Source organism: Chinchilla lanigera, unplaced genomic scaffold, assembly GCF_000276665.1.
Source record: "Chinchilla lanigera isolate Chin_1 unplaced genomic scaffold, ChiLan1.0 scaffold00036, whole genome shotgun sequence".
NCBI classification, from domain to species: domain Eukaryota; kingdom Metazoa; phylum Chordata; class Mammalia; order Rodentia; family Chinchillidae; genus Chinchilla; species Chinchilla lanigera.
Genome location: NW_004955437.1, coordinates 829,725 through 845,484, shown reverse-complemented (window position 1 = coordinate 845,484; position 15,760 = coordinate 829,725). Strand labels below are relative to the sequence as shown.

Here is a 15,760-nt window from a genome sequence, read left to right as displayed (position 1 = left end):
GCTCTACTCGCTTACATTAATGCAAAGTCTAAGTGATGTATTTCATCTTTTTTGCATTCAGATTCTTCTGCATTTTCTAAAATTATTGATTTTAAGTGAAAAACTCTACTGGTGCAAAGAATAAAGAGGACAGGCACAATATGAGTATATCACATGAAGCCTTTCTCTTAGTCACTTTCCTCATCACTAGAGCACAGTACCTGACACCCACAGCTTAAAGGAGGAGAGTTTTATTTGGTTCACATTTTCAGAAGTCTCGGTCCTTACATGAATGGCCTGCTCCAAGTAGAAGCAGCCCGGGAGAAGGGACTGCCTTGAAGTAAAGCTACTCACCTCACAGTGGCCAGAAAGCAGTGTGAGGGAAGTATCCTGGAGGGAGACACATCCTTCCAAGTCGGCCTCCAGCTACGCGCTTCCCGCTTCCCCAGCCAGACCACCTCCTTATCGAAGCTAGCTGTCACGCCCAGGATTCCACCACCTGCCAAAAGCCAAGCCTATGAGCACATGAGGCACTTGGGGGATGTCTGGATAGAAGTCATAACAATCCTAAAGTAAAATAACTCACATATTTTTTTAAATAAGGCAAGGAATAAATAAACTAAGTAGTAGAAACCTAGAAGAACATAAGAGAATAGAACAGAGAGAGTATGAGAGACGGAAATAAGAAAAAAAATAAAAGAATCAAATTTTAAATTAAAATCGGCATTTTTAACTCCTAAATTCTCAAAAAATTGAAAATAAAAGGGAAAAGGGGGTAAATTCACTCCATTTTGCCCACTTCCAATATAATTCACCATGATACATTTAGGACTATATAAAAGATTCAGGAAATTAAATCATCTTTGCTTTGCCATATTCAAACACTTCTTGGATGTGCAAGCAAGAATACTTGTCTCCATGTCCTACGATCACACTAGTATGCTGGTATTTTAGTAAAGGCTATGTCTTAGTCTATAATATTCAATAACAGGATACCACAAGCTGACAAACATTTAAATATTTCTCAGTCTGGCAGTTGAAAATTCCAAGATCAAGGAGCTAACGGACTCAGTTCTTGCTAAGAGCTGTCTTCCTAGTTTGTAGACATATGCCTCCTCTTTGTATGTTCACATGGAAGAGAAAATCTCATGTCTTCTAATAAAAGCACTAATCTTACTCATGAAGGGTTATGCTCATGACCTAATTAGCTCCCAAAGGCCCTCCCTCCAAATACCATTCCACTGGGGACTGGGATTTCAATATATATGTTTGGAAGGGATACAAACAAGTTCAAAGTAAGTAAACAGTCCAAAGTAAGATATCAGCTTCATATATAAATTCATTTGCTCTTTCATAATTCTGCTATTATTATCCTAAAATATCTGAAAGTTTTTTCTAACACATTTTTCCCAAGCCAGATTTAGGGTTTTATGTTTTGTTTTGTTTTGGGGGGGGGGGGGGTTGGTATCAGAAATCGAACTCAGGACCTTGCGCTTGTGCCACTGAGTTATATCCTTGGCTCCCAAAGGCAGATTTAGAATTCTGACTAAAACCCCAGGTATTACCAGAAAGAAAAAATTTTAAGTTTATCATGGCAAAAGTTTCAAGACTTATAATTATAAATGAATTTCCTATACTGTAAAAAAAATACAGGGAGAGCTGACATGATAACTATGTAAAAGAAGGAATAGCAGAAGACAAAAAAAGATTACAAACAAGGTAATCTAACTTTAATGAATCTCCTGAAATTATGTAATACTTTGCCCAGGTTAGGAATATTTTAAAATTTTTATTTCATTAGAAAAAATAACCTCAGAAACACAGGCTTTCAAATATGACCCAGGCTTTCCAATATGGCCTGGTTATTTAGGTTGTTAAAGTGGAGAAAACTGACTGACTTAATGATATTCTTCAAAGATGTAAGCATATTCTTCAAAGATTTAATGTTTTCCCAAAGTCCTTCCTATGGTATACTAAGGGATATTCAATGGGAACTCAGTATATAATTTTTCTGTTAAAAAAAAAACTAATTTGTTTTTATTTTCTTTTTCAGCAATTGCTCCAGTAGCAGCCTGTAAGTTCCTACTATCTTTCTCTATTCCTCTAGTTTTGTGTAGTGCCTGGGTTCTTTCTTTTGCACTGACACTTCTGACATCTCCTCCTTCTAGACCCTGAGACTCAAACCATTTTCTACCTCTTTTCCTCCACACTTTCTCTTATTCCTTTATATTACAAAGAGCCCTTTTGATTGTTGGTGGTATTGGTGGTAGTGCTGGGTGGATGGGTGGGTAAGTGGGTGGTGGGGTGCTTGGTTTGGTTTTAGTTTTAGTTTGATGAATCAAAGGGCCATAAAAGTAGGAAACCACATGCAAAAGACAAAGGGAGAAAAAGTGCTCCTTTGGTTAAAGATAAGATATAAGTTACAAAAGGGGAAAAAAAGGAAAACCATGCTGGTAAAATATGTTGGAGTCACAGGAAACATCAGGGAAATAATACATAAAAATGTTATATTTTAGTCTGAAACTACAGAGTCACAAAACAATATTCCCAAAGATAAAAGGTAAAAATAATAAAATTAGATGCAGTAAGTGTGAGTATGAGGAGGGACAGACTGCAAAGAAAACGAGAAAGCACTAGCCAAAATAAAATTGATGATAAAAAATAAAGACTAGTCTTTGTCCCTGCCTTCCAATCTTGGACCACCACTACTGCAAGAAGAATCCATTTCTAACTCTCCCTTCTTGAAATAATTTAATTGAGACCTGCCTTTCACGACACTGGGGAAAATTATACACATTTACAACTTCAGTTGAATAAAAACAGTAAATCTAAATATACCAGTTACAAAAATTAACAAAGTACACAAAAAGCATAACTTGTTGGGTATGGATTACAGGCACACACCTGTAATTCCAGGATTCTGGGAGGCCAAGGCAGGAAGATAGCAAGTTTGAGCCTATTTAGAGACTTAATAAGACCTCATCTCAAAGTAAAAGATAAAAAGGTGCTATGGGTGTTGCTCAGTCCAAAGGCCCTGGGTTCAATACTAAGTAGCACAAAAAAAAAAAAAAAACCTAAATGTATGTGCATTAAACAGCCATGCTTCAAATACTTTATATGAGAAACAAAAAGTAATAGGACTAAAAAGAGAAACAGAAAAACAATTATAGTTAAGAAACTCCACACTCCATTCTCAGCAATTGACAAAATCTAAACAGCACATGAAAGGTGAGAGAATTAGCTGTAAGATATCAAAGGGGGACTATTTTAGAGGAGAATATAAGCCATTCTAAGGTAGGAACACTTCCAGAATATTGAAGGAAAAGCAAAGAAGCAAGTATAGGTATACCTCATTCTGTTGCTCTTTGCTGTGTGTTTCACAGATGCCACTTTTTTTTTTTCATAAATTAAAGATTTATGGCAACCTTTCACCAAGCAGCTCTATCAGTTCCATTTGCACCACATTGTGTCTCTGTGTCATATTGTGTGACTTCTCACAATATTTTAAACTTTTTCATTATTATTATATCTGTTATGGTGACCTTTGGTCAATGATCTTTACTACTGCAATTATTTTAAGACACCATGAACTGCACCCATGTTAAATGGCAAGCAATCAAAAATGTACGTGTTGTGACTATTCCACTGACCAGCTAGCTCCCCGTATATATATATATATATCTCCTCAAGCGTCCCTATTCCATCACACACAATAATACTGAAATTAGGCCAGCTAATAACCTTACAATGGCCTCCAAGTATCCGAGTGAAAAGAAGAGTCACACATCTCTCATTTTAAATCACAGGCACACAATGATTAAGCTTAGTGAGGTAGATATGTGTAAACCAAGACAAGAAAGCTAGGCCCCTTAGACAAATAGCCAAGATATGGACTCAAAGAAAACAGTCTCTAAGAAAATTAAAAGTACTGTACTACTCTAATGAACACTCAAATGGACAGAAAGCAAAAGAGCCTTGCTGCTGAAATGGAGAAAGCTTTAATGGTCTGATCAAACCAGCCACAAGCCTGCTCCAAACCAAGGATCTAACTCTGGAGAGGAGTGAAGAAGATGCAGAAGAAAAGCTTGAGGCTAGCAAGACTGCTTCCTAAGGTCTAGGGAAAGAAACCATTTCCAAAATATAAAAAGCCAAGGCAAAGTAATAAGTGCTGATGTAGAAACTAGAGTAAGTTATCAAGATCTAGCTAAGATTACTGATGAAGGTGACTACTTTAGTCTTATTTTTCTGATTGCTGGGACAAAATACCCAACACCCACCAGTTAAAGGAGGAAAGGTTTATTTCAGTTCGCAGTTTGCAGAAGTTTCAGACCATAGTCGGCTGGCTCCAAGGCAGGGTGGCCTAGCAGAGAAACAGTTATGTGGCATGGTAGGCAGGAAACAGCATGAGCAGCAAGCCTTCATGAACAAAAATATTAAAACTCACTTAAGGCTCAAATAATCATTAGAATTTTTTTAGCAAGTAAGTATTTCTAATTAAGGTATAGACTTTTTAAGATATAAGGCTATTGCAAATTGCAGTGTAAACATAACTTTTATATCTACTGAGAAACCAAAAATTTCATGTGACTTACTTAATTGCAGTATTCACTTTATTCTGGTGCCTGGAACTAACTTGCAGTGTGTCTAAGGTTTGCCTGAATTTATCTGGAGAAGAATGAAAAAATGATAGGAATAAAAGCTGTCAGAAAGCTTCAGAAAGACAGATCTTTTAGGGCTTTCCTTGAAAGTCACTGTAGTAACTTTTAACTTTGGTTCAAGCTAAATGGGGAGTCACTGATGAATCTTAACCAGAGGAGTGACATGTTACAAGAATCCCTGCAGCTGCTGCCCTGTGCACCAGTGAGGAAGTAAGGATAAAAAAGCACAGAGAAGCCAGGCATGGTGGCACATGCCTGTACTCCCAGCACTCAGAAGGCTGAGGCAGGAGGATCGTTGTGAGTTTGAGATCAGCCTGGGCTACAAAGTGAGCTCGAGGCCAGTCTGAACTGCATAATGAGACCCTGTCTCAAAAAAAAAAAAAAAAAGCACAGAGGTCAATTAGAGAAATAACAATAACTTGGACCATAGTAGGAGTTGTTTGTTGTTGTTGTTTTTGGTTTTGTTTTTTTTTCCGGTACCAGGAATCGAACTCACGACCTCGCACTTGCCAGGCAGGCGCTGTGCCGCTGAGCTAAATCCCCAGCCCCCCCATAGTAGGAGTTGTTAAGGTGGTAAAAAAGTATCAGGTTCTTATAACACACTAAGGGATCTACTGTCCCACTATTTTCACTATACTCTGCTAGGTAAAGTACTCTTTTTTTGTTTTTTTGTTTGTTTGTTTTTCGGTTTGTTTTTTATCTTTTTGAGACAGGGTCTCACTATGCAGTTCAGGCTGGCCTTGAGCTCACCTTGTAGCCAAGGCTGGTCTCGAAATTGCAATGATTCTCCTGTCTCAGCCTCCCGAGTGCTGGAATTACAGGTGTGCGCCACCACACCGGCTAGGTAAAGCACTCTTGATGGTTCTCTGGAAGAAAGAATTGGAAACAGGAATGAGGAAGAACTGTATTCCTGATACAAACTGGTTCAGTTAACCTATCTTCTTGCTTTAATTTCAGGAATATCTCAAGTTACCTACTAGTAACTTCCTAATCTATTTCTAGTACTGTAGTTTCCTCCAGGGATAAAGAAAGAAAACTTTTTCTATACAGGGCAGGATAAATACTTTAACTCTTATAAGCCATGAAATTTCTGTTAAACTATTCAACTATGCTGTTGTAGCACAAAAGCAATCACAGACAACATGTAACAAAAGAGCATGGATGGGGCTGGGGATTTAGCTCAGCGGCAAAGCGCCTGCCTGGCAAGCGCAAGGTCGTGAGTTCGGTTCCTGGTACCGGAGAAAGACAAAAAAAAAAAAAAAGAGCATGGATATGTCCCAATACTCTACAGACAGTAAAACATGAGTTTTATATAATTTTTATGTGCCACAAAGTATTAGCATTCTTATCTCTTAACTACTTAATAATGTAAAATGTAGTTGAACTTTGCAAGATATATAAAAATAGGCAGCAATCTAGATTTGTTCCATGGGCTGTATAGTACTTTGCCAACCACTGCTCTAGCATGTAAATAGCCCATGTCCATATTTTCAACCATCCTGCTGTTGTGGTAAGCCATCCTGTTATTGTGTTTCTCACAATCTCATGTTTTCCTATTATTTTTATGCTAATTGTCTTAAGTAACATTAACATAAGAGATAAACTGAAATTTCAGTATTTGGCAACAACTGTACCTACAATAAGTCATATCAAGTGAATACATACTTAAGCATACATCTTCTAAGGCCATTAAATATCCCATATTCTGTAATAATAAATTTCCCACAACTGTGTTGAACACAAGCCCTTCACAATGAGCTACATCCCCAGCCCCTTTTTTTATTTGTGTGTTTGTGGGCTTTTGTGTGTGTTGGTTGGTTGGTTTTTGTTTGTTTGTTGAGACAAAGTCTCCTTAAATAGCCCAGGCTCTGCTTGAACTTATGACTCACCTGTGTCAACCTCCTAGAGTGCTATTATAGGTGTACCACCATCTCTATCTATAAATTGCAATCTTGAAACTCCAAGGGAATTCCTAGTTATTAATGAAAAATAAAGGCAATTTCAATGAGTCTTTGGTTGACCAGTATTGCATGTCTATATCTGTTTTCATGAGAGGCCACTTTGAAGATATCAATATGTAATACAACCACCATTGTTAATTCCCTACCACTTTGTTTGTAACTCTGTATTGTCTGTATTGTGCTTGTGATATGTTCTAAAATGTTGTATGTCTGTTAATGTTTCCCTCCTTTTATCTTTAAAATAAAAAAAAAAAGAAAAAGAAAGGCAATTTGAAGTAGCTCATCACAAGATCTTTCTACAACGTACTGAGAGAAGGGGGAGGAAATGAAGATTCGCTACATTTAAAACAGACTTAATTTCTTTGCTGAGTTTTTGTCCAGTTGACTTATCTCTTTGTGTCAGAGGGGTATTGAGGTCCTCTATTACCATAGTGTTATTAATTATATGGGTTTTCATGTCTGTTAAGATTTGTCTTATATACTTTGGTGCTCCGATATTTGCTGCATACATGTTTATGATTGTTATCTCATCCTCTTGCAGTTTTCCCCTGACTAGTATGTAGTGACCTTCTTTATCTCTTTTGATTGTTGTCGGTTTGAAGTTTACATGGTCTGCAAACAGAATAGCTGCCCCTGCTTTTTTCTGGGTTCCTGTTGCATGAAGGATTGTTTTCCATCCTTTGACTTTTAGTCTGTGTGTTTCCTTTTCAGTGAAATGTGTTTCCTGTATACAGCATATTGTTGGATTTTGTTTCTTAATCCACTCTGCCAGTCTGTTTCTTTTGACTGATGAATTGAGGCCATTTACATTTATGGTTATAACTGATATGTGTTGACTTACCATTGTCATGTTATTTACCTGCTGTTGGTTTCCCACTTTTCCTATCTGTTTAACTGCTTGCTCTTCTTAACTGTTCCTTTCTTTTGTTGTTCTTGAAATTGCATTTTTTTCTCTGACTAGAATCTTTTAGTACCTTTTGCAATGATGGTGTGGCACTCATGAAATTATTCAGTTGTTCTTTGTCATGGAAATATTTTATTTCTCCATTGAATCTGAAGGAGAGTTTGACAGGGTACATCAGTCTTGGTTGGAAGCTGTTTTGTCTCAGGATCTGTAATACTTTGCTCCAAGCTCTTCTTGATTGGATGGCTTGTGTTGAGAAGTCTGCCGTGATTCTGATGGGCTTTCCTTTATACGTAATCTGTTTCTTTTCTCTAGCAGCTTTTAATACTCTGTTCTTTTGCTGAAGATCTGGGATCTTGACTATTCTATGTCTGGGTGTAGTTTTATTTTGGCCATGATTAGTTGCAGTTCTATATGCCTTGTTTACCTGTATATCAGGTTCTGTTTCCACACTTGGGAAATTTTCTGCTATTATTTCTGACAATATTCTTTTTATGTCATTTGTGTTGCCTCCTGCTGTTTCATTGACTCCTATTAGTCATACATTATTCCTCTTTGCCTCATCTTGCAGCTGTTGAATTGATTTTTCCTGGTTCCTTGTTGATTTTAAGAGACCCTTTCTTCCACGGTCACTAGCTGCCACACTGTCTTCAAAATCTGAAATTCTCTTTTCAGCTTCATTCAGGCGGTTTTGGCAGCTTTCAATGGAAGCTTTGTTTTCCTGGAAGTCTCTCTGAATTTGGTTCATGATTCTAAGTCATTTCTATATTTTTCATTTAATGTTTCCGCCCATTGCTTATGTTACTCTATTTTCTTATATGTTTTTTCTTCAGATGTGCTGAGCAGTTCTTACATTATTGTTGTCATTGCATTTTTTGCCTAAGAGATTATTTCTGATGTGATCTCTTCTTTGGCCTGATGAAGTTGTTTCTTTACTTCCATTGCAATCATTTCAGCAATTTCAGGTGTGTGTTTACCAAGTTCTCCTATGTCGATGTCTCCTGGACTTGTTCTGAGTGGGGTGGAGTTCTGAGACTGTTTTAGTCCCTTGTCTTGTCGTGTTTGATCCCAGATGCAGAAAGCTCAATCTCTCTTTTCCCTGGCAGCTCAGCAAATGTCACTTGTGTCCCTAGTTTTCCTGGTGGTCAGGCTTGCCCCTCAATGTCCCCTGAGATGCACTGCTTAGAGATTCCAGCCAATGAAGAGATCAGGGTGTTGGGAAGCAGGGAAAGCTCAATACTTACTGATATGTTTGCCTTTGTCTATTTCAGTGGATGCTTTTGGAAAAATCGGTAAGTTTGGCACACTTCTTTATATTACCTATTCCTGTGATTAGGACTTTTGAATTTTTGTTGCCAAATTTTCTTCAATTACAAGTTCTTCTACCTCAAAATAGCCATTATTTTTATGTGGTTTCCTCATATTTTAGTTTTGATTCCCACTTATCTACTTTGTTTTCATAGCAAATTACAATGGCCTTGTATCTGATTCTACTACCAAAGACTATTCCCATGTTTTCCCACAGCGTGTATTCCAAGCCATTCTATCACTACAGAGCTTATTTTCTCTGTGCTAAACTCTGGGAACTGGTAATTTTTACTAAAACAGAAAATCCTCTAAGAGTGTCAAAGAATACATGTCAAAATAATATGGAACCCACAAGACACATTCTTTTAACTGACCACAGGTGGTGACTTGTGTAAGAACAAAGAAAGGCAGGAAGTGCAATAGTTTGAATTTTGGTAAAATCATTACTTATGCAAAGGCCAAAATCTTTATATTAACTAAATGGCATAAAATAACACTCTCTGTGAAATGGGATGCTGAACTTTCACTAGCAGCACTCCTAAAGATGATTCTATACTCCCTGGAGTTTCTGTTTCTGACTTTCCCTCAAAAGACCATGGAACATGGATTCTCTTTAAGTTAGAAAATCTCCACAGATCTTTCTTTTGTGTTTTATTTTTAGCACTATGTCCTATGGGTGAGTTCCTGATCTATTCTCACCTCTAACATTTTACCTTACCATTTCCTGGCTTGGCTGATTCTACTCCAAAATAGAGCCTTGTGCTTCTAAGGTTATTTTAAATGTTTCCATTACACAAAATCTTCTGAGGTGTTATATATTTATTTCAGAAAACATTGTGCTATGGAGATAAAGTTCCTATGAAAGGAGGCCATAATCTCTGGCCATCTTGTAGGCTCTGAGAAAGAATCTCTTCACTGACCCCAAGCAAAATATAATTTAAAAAAAAAGATTGGTTTCTGAATTCCATTAGTTCTTTACGGGGAATTTAGAACTCTTTTTTAGTTATAAGTAAAGAACTTCTGAATCATATTAATAATAAGGAAAAATAATAACAAAATCTCAACTTTCTGTTGCTTTCTAACTAAATTTACCTTTGGGAAATATTAGGTATTGAGTACCCACTATGAACTCAGGGCTGGAACACTTGTCTAGCACGTGGGAAGCCTAGGTCCAATCCTCAGTACCACAAAAATAAATAAATAAAACAAAGTAGCAGCAAATATGACATATCTAATGAGACCTATTTCAAGAATTTCAAACATTCCTGCCAGGCGCATGTGGTGCATGTCTGTAATCCCAGCACTCAGGAGGCTGAGAGATGAGAATCGCCATGAGTTTGGGGCCTGCCTGGGCTACAAAGTGAGTTCAAGGCCAGCCTGAGCTGCATAGTGAATCTCTGTCTCAAAAAGGCAAAAAAAAAAGAACTTCAAACATCCCAAACACTGACAAAATAGAGCAAATTTCCCCAGAACAGATATTTAACATTGAATCATATTAAAATTTCATCCTTCTTTCTAGAAAGAGACTGGGTAAAGGAAAGAAGAGGGCAGGAAGATGAAGTGAAAAGGGCTCATGGTACAAAACACAATGTGCATTCATAGCAGTCATTCTGTGCCCATATCCCTCAAATGCCTTCCCCACACAAGGAGAGTGACAGAACTATATTCTTGTATGTTTCCTTATAAAAAGAAAAAGCATTGTCTGTGGTTAACTTTATGCATCAACTTCATGATGATGAACCATAAATGATAATATGGTCTGTGAAGGATCACTAGCCAAGTCCTCCTCACCCCAGAGATTAATTCTTTTTTTACTGAATATATTTTTAAAGTTGCCCCCAAAAAATCAGATATATGGAGATATATCTCCAGCTCTACCTTTATATTTTATTTTGAAACAAAATCTTACTAAGTCACTAAATTCAAAATTGCCATCCATCTGCCCCAGTCTCACAGAGGGCTGGAATTACAGGTGGTCACCACACCTGGCTTCAATTCATTCTTTTGAAATATGTTCTTATAAAATGTATATTCTTACTGATATAGTATATATAAGATTCAATTTAAAATTCAAAAAAGATTTAAGACAAACTAGACCATAAAATATTATTATCCTCTCAAGTCTCTTCTCACCTCCACATTCAGTTACATATGTAATACTTTAAAATGTAATCAATGGTTTGAAAACTGTAATGATTCATCCTTCTCATGCTTAACAGATTTGTTTTAGAGTCTATATATGATTGTGCACTCCCTCTTGACCACTAAATTAAGAACCTCAGATTAGTTTCCTAATAAAAACCATGTTCTCTTTTCAACATTAAGTATAACAAATTAGAATTATTAATGTGATAGCTATTTCCTTATATCTTTCATCTTCAGCAAAATTAAAATTTATAATCATTAATTTTAATCAGTCTGAATAAATTACAGTGATCCCCAAAATCTTGATTAAAGTTTTTATTACATTAGAATTTTGTTGTATGGCCTACTGTGTGCAATAAATGGACTTTGTATTATGAAGATTTACATTGTAAATATAGGATGCCCATTAAGTCCAAGAGAAAGAAAAGATTTAAGTACTATCTTAAAATATAGAAGACATTAACTTAGAATGTGGTGAAGTAACGATTTGTGGTTTCCTTCCGCAAAGTTAAGTTGAAATAAAAGTGGGCCTCGTTTTATGGGACAGCTAGATTCCTGAAAAATGAATCATAGGAAATCTAATTTTTGTTATTTAAATTCAAGATGGAAAAGATATTAAAATAATCAAATAATCAAGGGTAAAGATATTAGAAGTAATAAGGTATTTCTCAGTGCAATGAGAAAAATAATAATTTTTTAAATTTTATGAAATTATGAAAGGATAAGTAGAATAAAATCTCTTTTGGGTGGCACAAGTCTGTAATCCCATCACTCAGGAGGCTGAGGCAAGAGGAACACCGAGAGTTTAAAGCCAGCCTGGGCTACATTGTGAGTTCAAGGCCAGCCTGAACTACATAGCAAGAGTGTCTTAAAAAAAAAAAAAAAGCCTGTTTCATTAAACTTCAGAATACTTAATTTTGGTTAACAAAATCTATATGAGTTAGAAGGCAGATTTATGTTAAAAAATGAGTCATGCAGTATTATACATAGTAATAAACAATTACCTCCTAAGACATGGTAAAACTAAAAGTATTTCTATATTAACAAAAATCTGTTTGAGAAGTACATTCAATTAGAATTCTTAAGGTTAGACATATCCATGGAAAAACACTCTTCTCTCCACCATCCTACACCCATCACATCCCCAACCAAAACAAAACAACTGATAGCTATATCAGAGATTAAAATGTTCTACTGAATTCATCAGTGTTTGGAATATATTGCCACTAATTTTAACTAGAAAATTTGAAATTAATTTATCTTCAAGAAAATGTTACTTCTCTTAATAAAGAACAATAGAGGAGAAAATTCATAGAAATGTTCAGAGAACATTGTTGCAAGCTTCATAACTTTAAAGCTTAAAATAAGAGAAAGAAAACATCAAACTATAAAATCACTTTTGACTTATAATTAATTTTTTACTTAACACAGGTGTGTCTTGTTTTATACATAACATTCTAAAGTTATGTGAATGTCAATTTTCCAAACATCAATCCCTATAAATGTATGAGAAAGTTTTCAATATTTAAAAAGTCCGATATTTTTAAGCAATAAGTTTAGCTGTAATACGACTAACTACTCTTTTAGTAGTACTCCTTTCAATATTTAAAAAGTCCAATATTTTTAAGCAATAAATCTAGCTGTAATAGAACTAACTACTCCTTTAAATTATTTGTTGGGAACTAAGAATGCCTTGCCTTTATTGGATCAGTGGTTTTTGCACATATTATCTTACTTGGTAGTAGTACTAGCCAATGTTTGACTAAAGTACTTACTGTGATCCATGCACTTTACTAAGTGTTTTACTTAAGTAACATTACTTAATCATCATAACACCTCTGCAAGATAGCTACTACTACTGCTCCCATTTTACAAACAAGAAAGTGAAGTTTGCCCAAAGTCATCCACTGATTAGGTATGGAGCCAGGACTTCAGCATCTGTCTCCAAAGGCTATGTTCCTTTGGCTAACCTCCCTCAATAGCTTTAAAAAGTAACCACACCAAACTAAATATAAGGAAAGTGTGGAGCCAGGCCTGGTGGCACACGCCTGTAATCCCAGCACTCGGGAGGCTGAGGCAGGAGGATGGTTGCAAGTTCAAGACCAGCCTGGGCTACAAAGTGAGCTCAAGGCCAGCCTGAACTGCATAGAGAGACCTTATCTCAAAAAAGACAAAAAAAAAAAAAAAAAAAAAAAAGGAAACTGTGACTCTCCAAATAAACTGGTCAATAGGGATAGTAAAAACAGGTTTTCTTTTAAGCTCAAATTCAGTATTCTTCCTACTATATAAAATATTAGGTTTTCTCAAAGCAAGACATCTGTCTGCTGCACAGCAAGAATCCACACAGTTCTCCTTGGAAGCCTAGATATTTCTTACTTAATTCAAGGAACCAAAATATTGAAAAAGAAAAAAAAGCTAGCCAAAATATACCTAGCAAAAGCTAACAAATTCAAGTTTATTAGCTAACAAAGAAACTGATACCTAGCAGAGCTCATTCACCTGCTATTATAAGACAGATCTGAAAGTTTGGCCAAGTGAGCTAGTAGATACTAGAAGAAGCAGGCTAAGGTGATGGTTAAAACAGCTCTGCAGGCTTTACTACATAGGTTTCATTCCCAGCTCCACTAGCCACTAATTACATGATCTATTTACATTCATTCAAACTTCTGTGTCTCAGTTTCTTCATCTGTAAAATTAGAATAATAACAGTACCTACCTTATATGGTTCTGAAGATTAAGCAATTTTATATGTAAAATGCTTATAAAAGTGAGTGCTTGGCACAAGGTATTTCATAATTATCAGCTCATACTATTAGTCCTTTTACATGCTGAAATATGCTTTTATTCAAAAGGGAAAATACAACTGAGTTCTCTTTTTCTGTCTTACATAGTAACTATTGCTTATTCACACAATTTTTGCTTTGAATATTTTAAGGATACATCCTGAATTAGTCCCTAAGCATTATTCAGTAGTTGTAATCTGAACAGATGCAATTCATTTACATTTTACCTTTTCTCTCATTAGTCTTATAATTTATTCATCTAGAATCTTATCAATAATTCTATAATATTATGTGATTTCCATCACTTATATTTTTGAGGATAATCTTAACTTTAGTTTCCCAGTTTTAAGACAAAAGAGGGAAACCAATAGAGGAAAATAGGGATAAAGTGAAAATACATCATATCTAAATCATGCACTTCTGTTGTGTGTTCAGTCATACTTCCAGGTTACGTGGATGAAGAACTTACAAAAAAATCAAGTATCAAAGCCCAACCTCCAAAACACAGAGAAATGACAGAAAGCAAAGAAACACTAAAGAAGGAAGTATTTACAGATTCTGAAGATTCTTTAGCAATACAAAAAAGGGAGTCCCAAAAAAGAGCAAAATTCACTGAGTTGGAAAAAGACAAGATAGGAATGGAGGTCAAGGTAAAGAGTGATACTGAAATAAAAGAACAGGCAGTCCAGGTAAAGAAAAGTCAAGAAGGAGTACCACAACACCAGGAACCGCAAATAAAGAGTAAGATGGAAGCACCAAAACAACCCCAAGAAAAAGAATCTCAGATAAAAGAGAAGAAAGAGGAAGTACCAAAAGCCCAAGAATCCCAAGTAAAAAGTGAGATGAAAGTACCACAAAAATCTGAAGCCCAAGAAAAGAAAACTGGAGAAGAAAAACCAAAGGAAACAGCAGCTGAACAAAAGGCAGGAGGAGAATCAGGACAGAAAGCCCAAGAAAAAAAAAGTGAGACAGAGACACTGAAAGAAAAGAAAGCCCCAGAAAAGAAAGGTGAGGCAGAGACACCCAGTGGAGAGAAAGCCCCAGAAAAGAAAGGTGAGGCACAAATGCCAAAAGAAAAGAAAGACCAAGAAAAGCCTAGTAAAGAAGTATCTGAGAATAAGGGAAAGGAGGGCAAAGAAAAGACAGATGCAAAGACAAGCCAGAGTACAAAAGAAAAAGATGATAAAAACAAGAAAGATGAAGGAAAAGGCAAAGAAAACAAAGAAGCAGAAGCCAAGGATAAAAAACTCTCAGTAAAAGGCAAAAGCAAGTAAAGGAAGGGAGCACAACAAAACGGTGAAAGAGGAGGAGTAAATAACAGCCCATAAAACAGATCATCATTATGATTCCCATCCTCCCAATACGAGCCATGTCCCAGCCAATGCTTGATTATAAAATCTGTTTAATGTTATAAATCTGCAGATTAGGCTCTTCAGAAGTTTCACCACTTTTAGACCTCTCAGCCATAAATTTTGGCTTTCAAATGTTTGTTTTACAAGCTCATATATAGACATATATTATTCAGTCAAGAAAAAAAATGAGTACTTCATGAAATAAAACATTTTTATTGAAGAAATGTATTGTTTCCTTTTACAACTATTCTACCTTTAGCTTAACCAACCAATTAATCAATAACTTCATGATGGCCTTCGTGATTACAAGCCATTCTACCAACAATAAGGTATACACAGAAAATTCAATTCAGAGTCACTGTGTGATAACTTCAAAAAGTCAATTGTAAAAGATCAATGAAGTAGTTTAGATGGACAATATGAGAAGAGTTCAGAAACATCCTGGGATGAGAAAATAAAAAGGATAGCTTCACAGGGAAAGGAATGGTAGTATTTGATACATGTCAAAAGATAGATAACATGGTGATATGTTCAGTGAAACAAGAGTAGAAGGTAAAGAGGTTAAAGGCTATCATGCCATGCTTTAGTGGTAGTAGGCAGTTTTTCTACTATAACAGTCTTGTGGGGAGTCATTCTAGGGCTTAATTTTGTTTTTTTTTAACACTTTTTT

The 15,760-nt window shown here is 35.9% G+C and overlaps 1 protein-coding gene across 4 annotated transcripts in view; it reads left to right on the top strand.

Moving 5' to 3' along the window:
* Positions 1 to 15,307, top strand: part of LOC102007696 (chromosome unknown open reading frame, human C6orf10) — an 85,022-nt gene extending 69,715 nt beyond the window's left edge. For all 4 annotated transcript variants that reach the window (XM_013516717.1, XM_013516716.1, XM_013516715.1 and 1 more), the window contains 3 exons: positions 2,033 to 2,053; positions 8,774 to 8,794; positions 14,174 to 15,307. In XM_013516717.1, coding sequence (XP_013372171.1) covers positions 2,033 to 2,053; positions 8,774 to 8,794; positions 14,174 to 15,012 — 881 coding nt within the window. In that variant the 3' untranslated portion in view covers positions 15,013 to 15,307. The remainder of the gene's footprint in view (positions 1 to 2,032; positions 2,054 to 8,773; positions 8,795 to 14,173) is intronic.
* Positions 15,308 to 15,760: the final 453 nt, after the last annotated feature.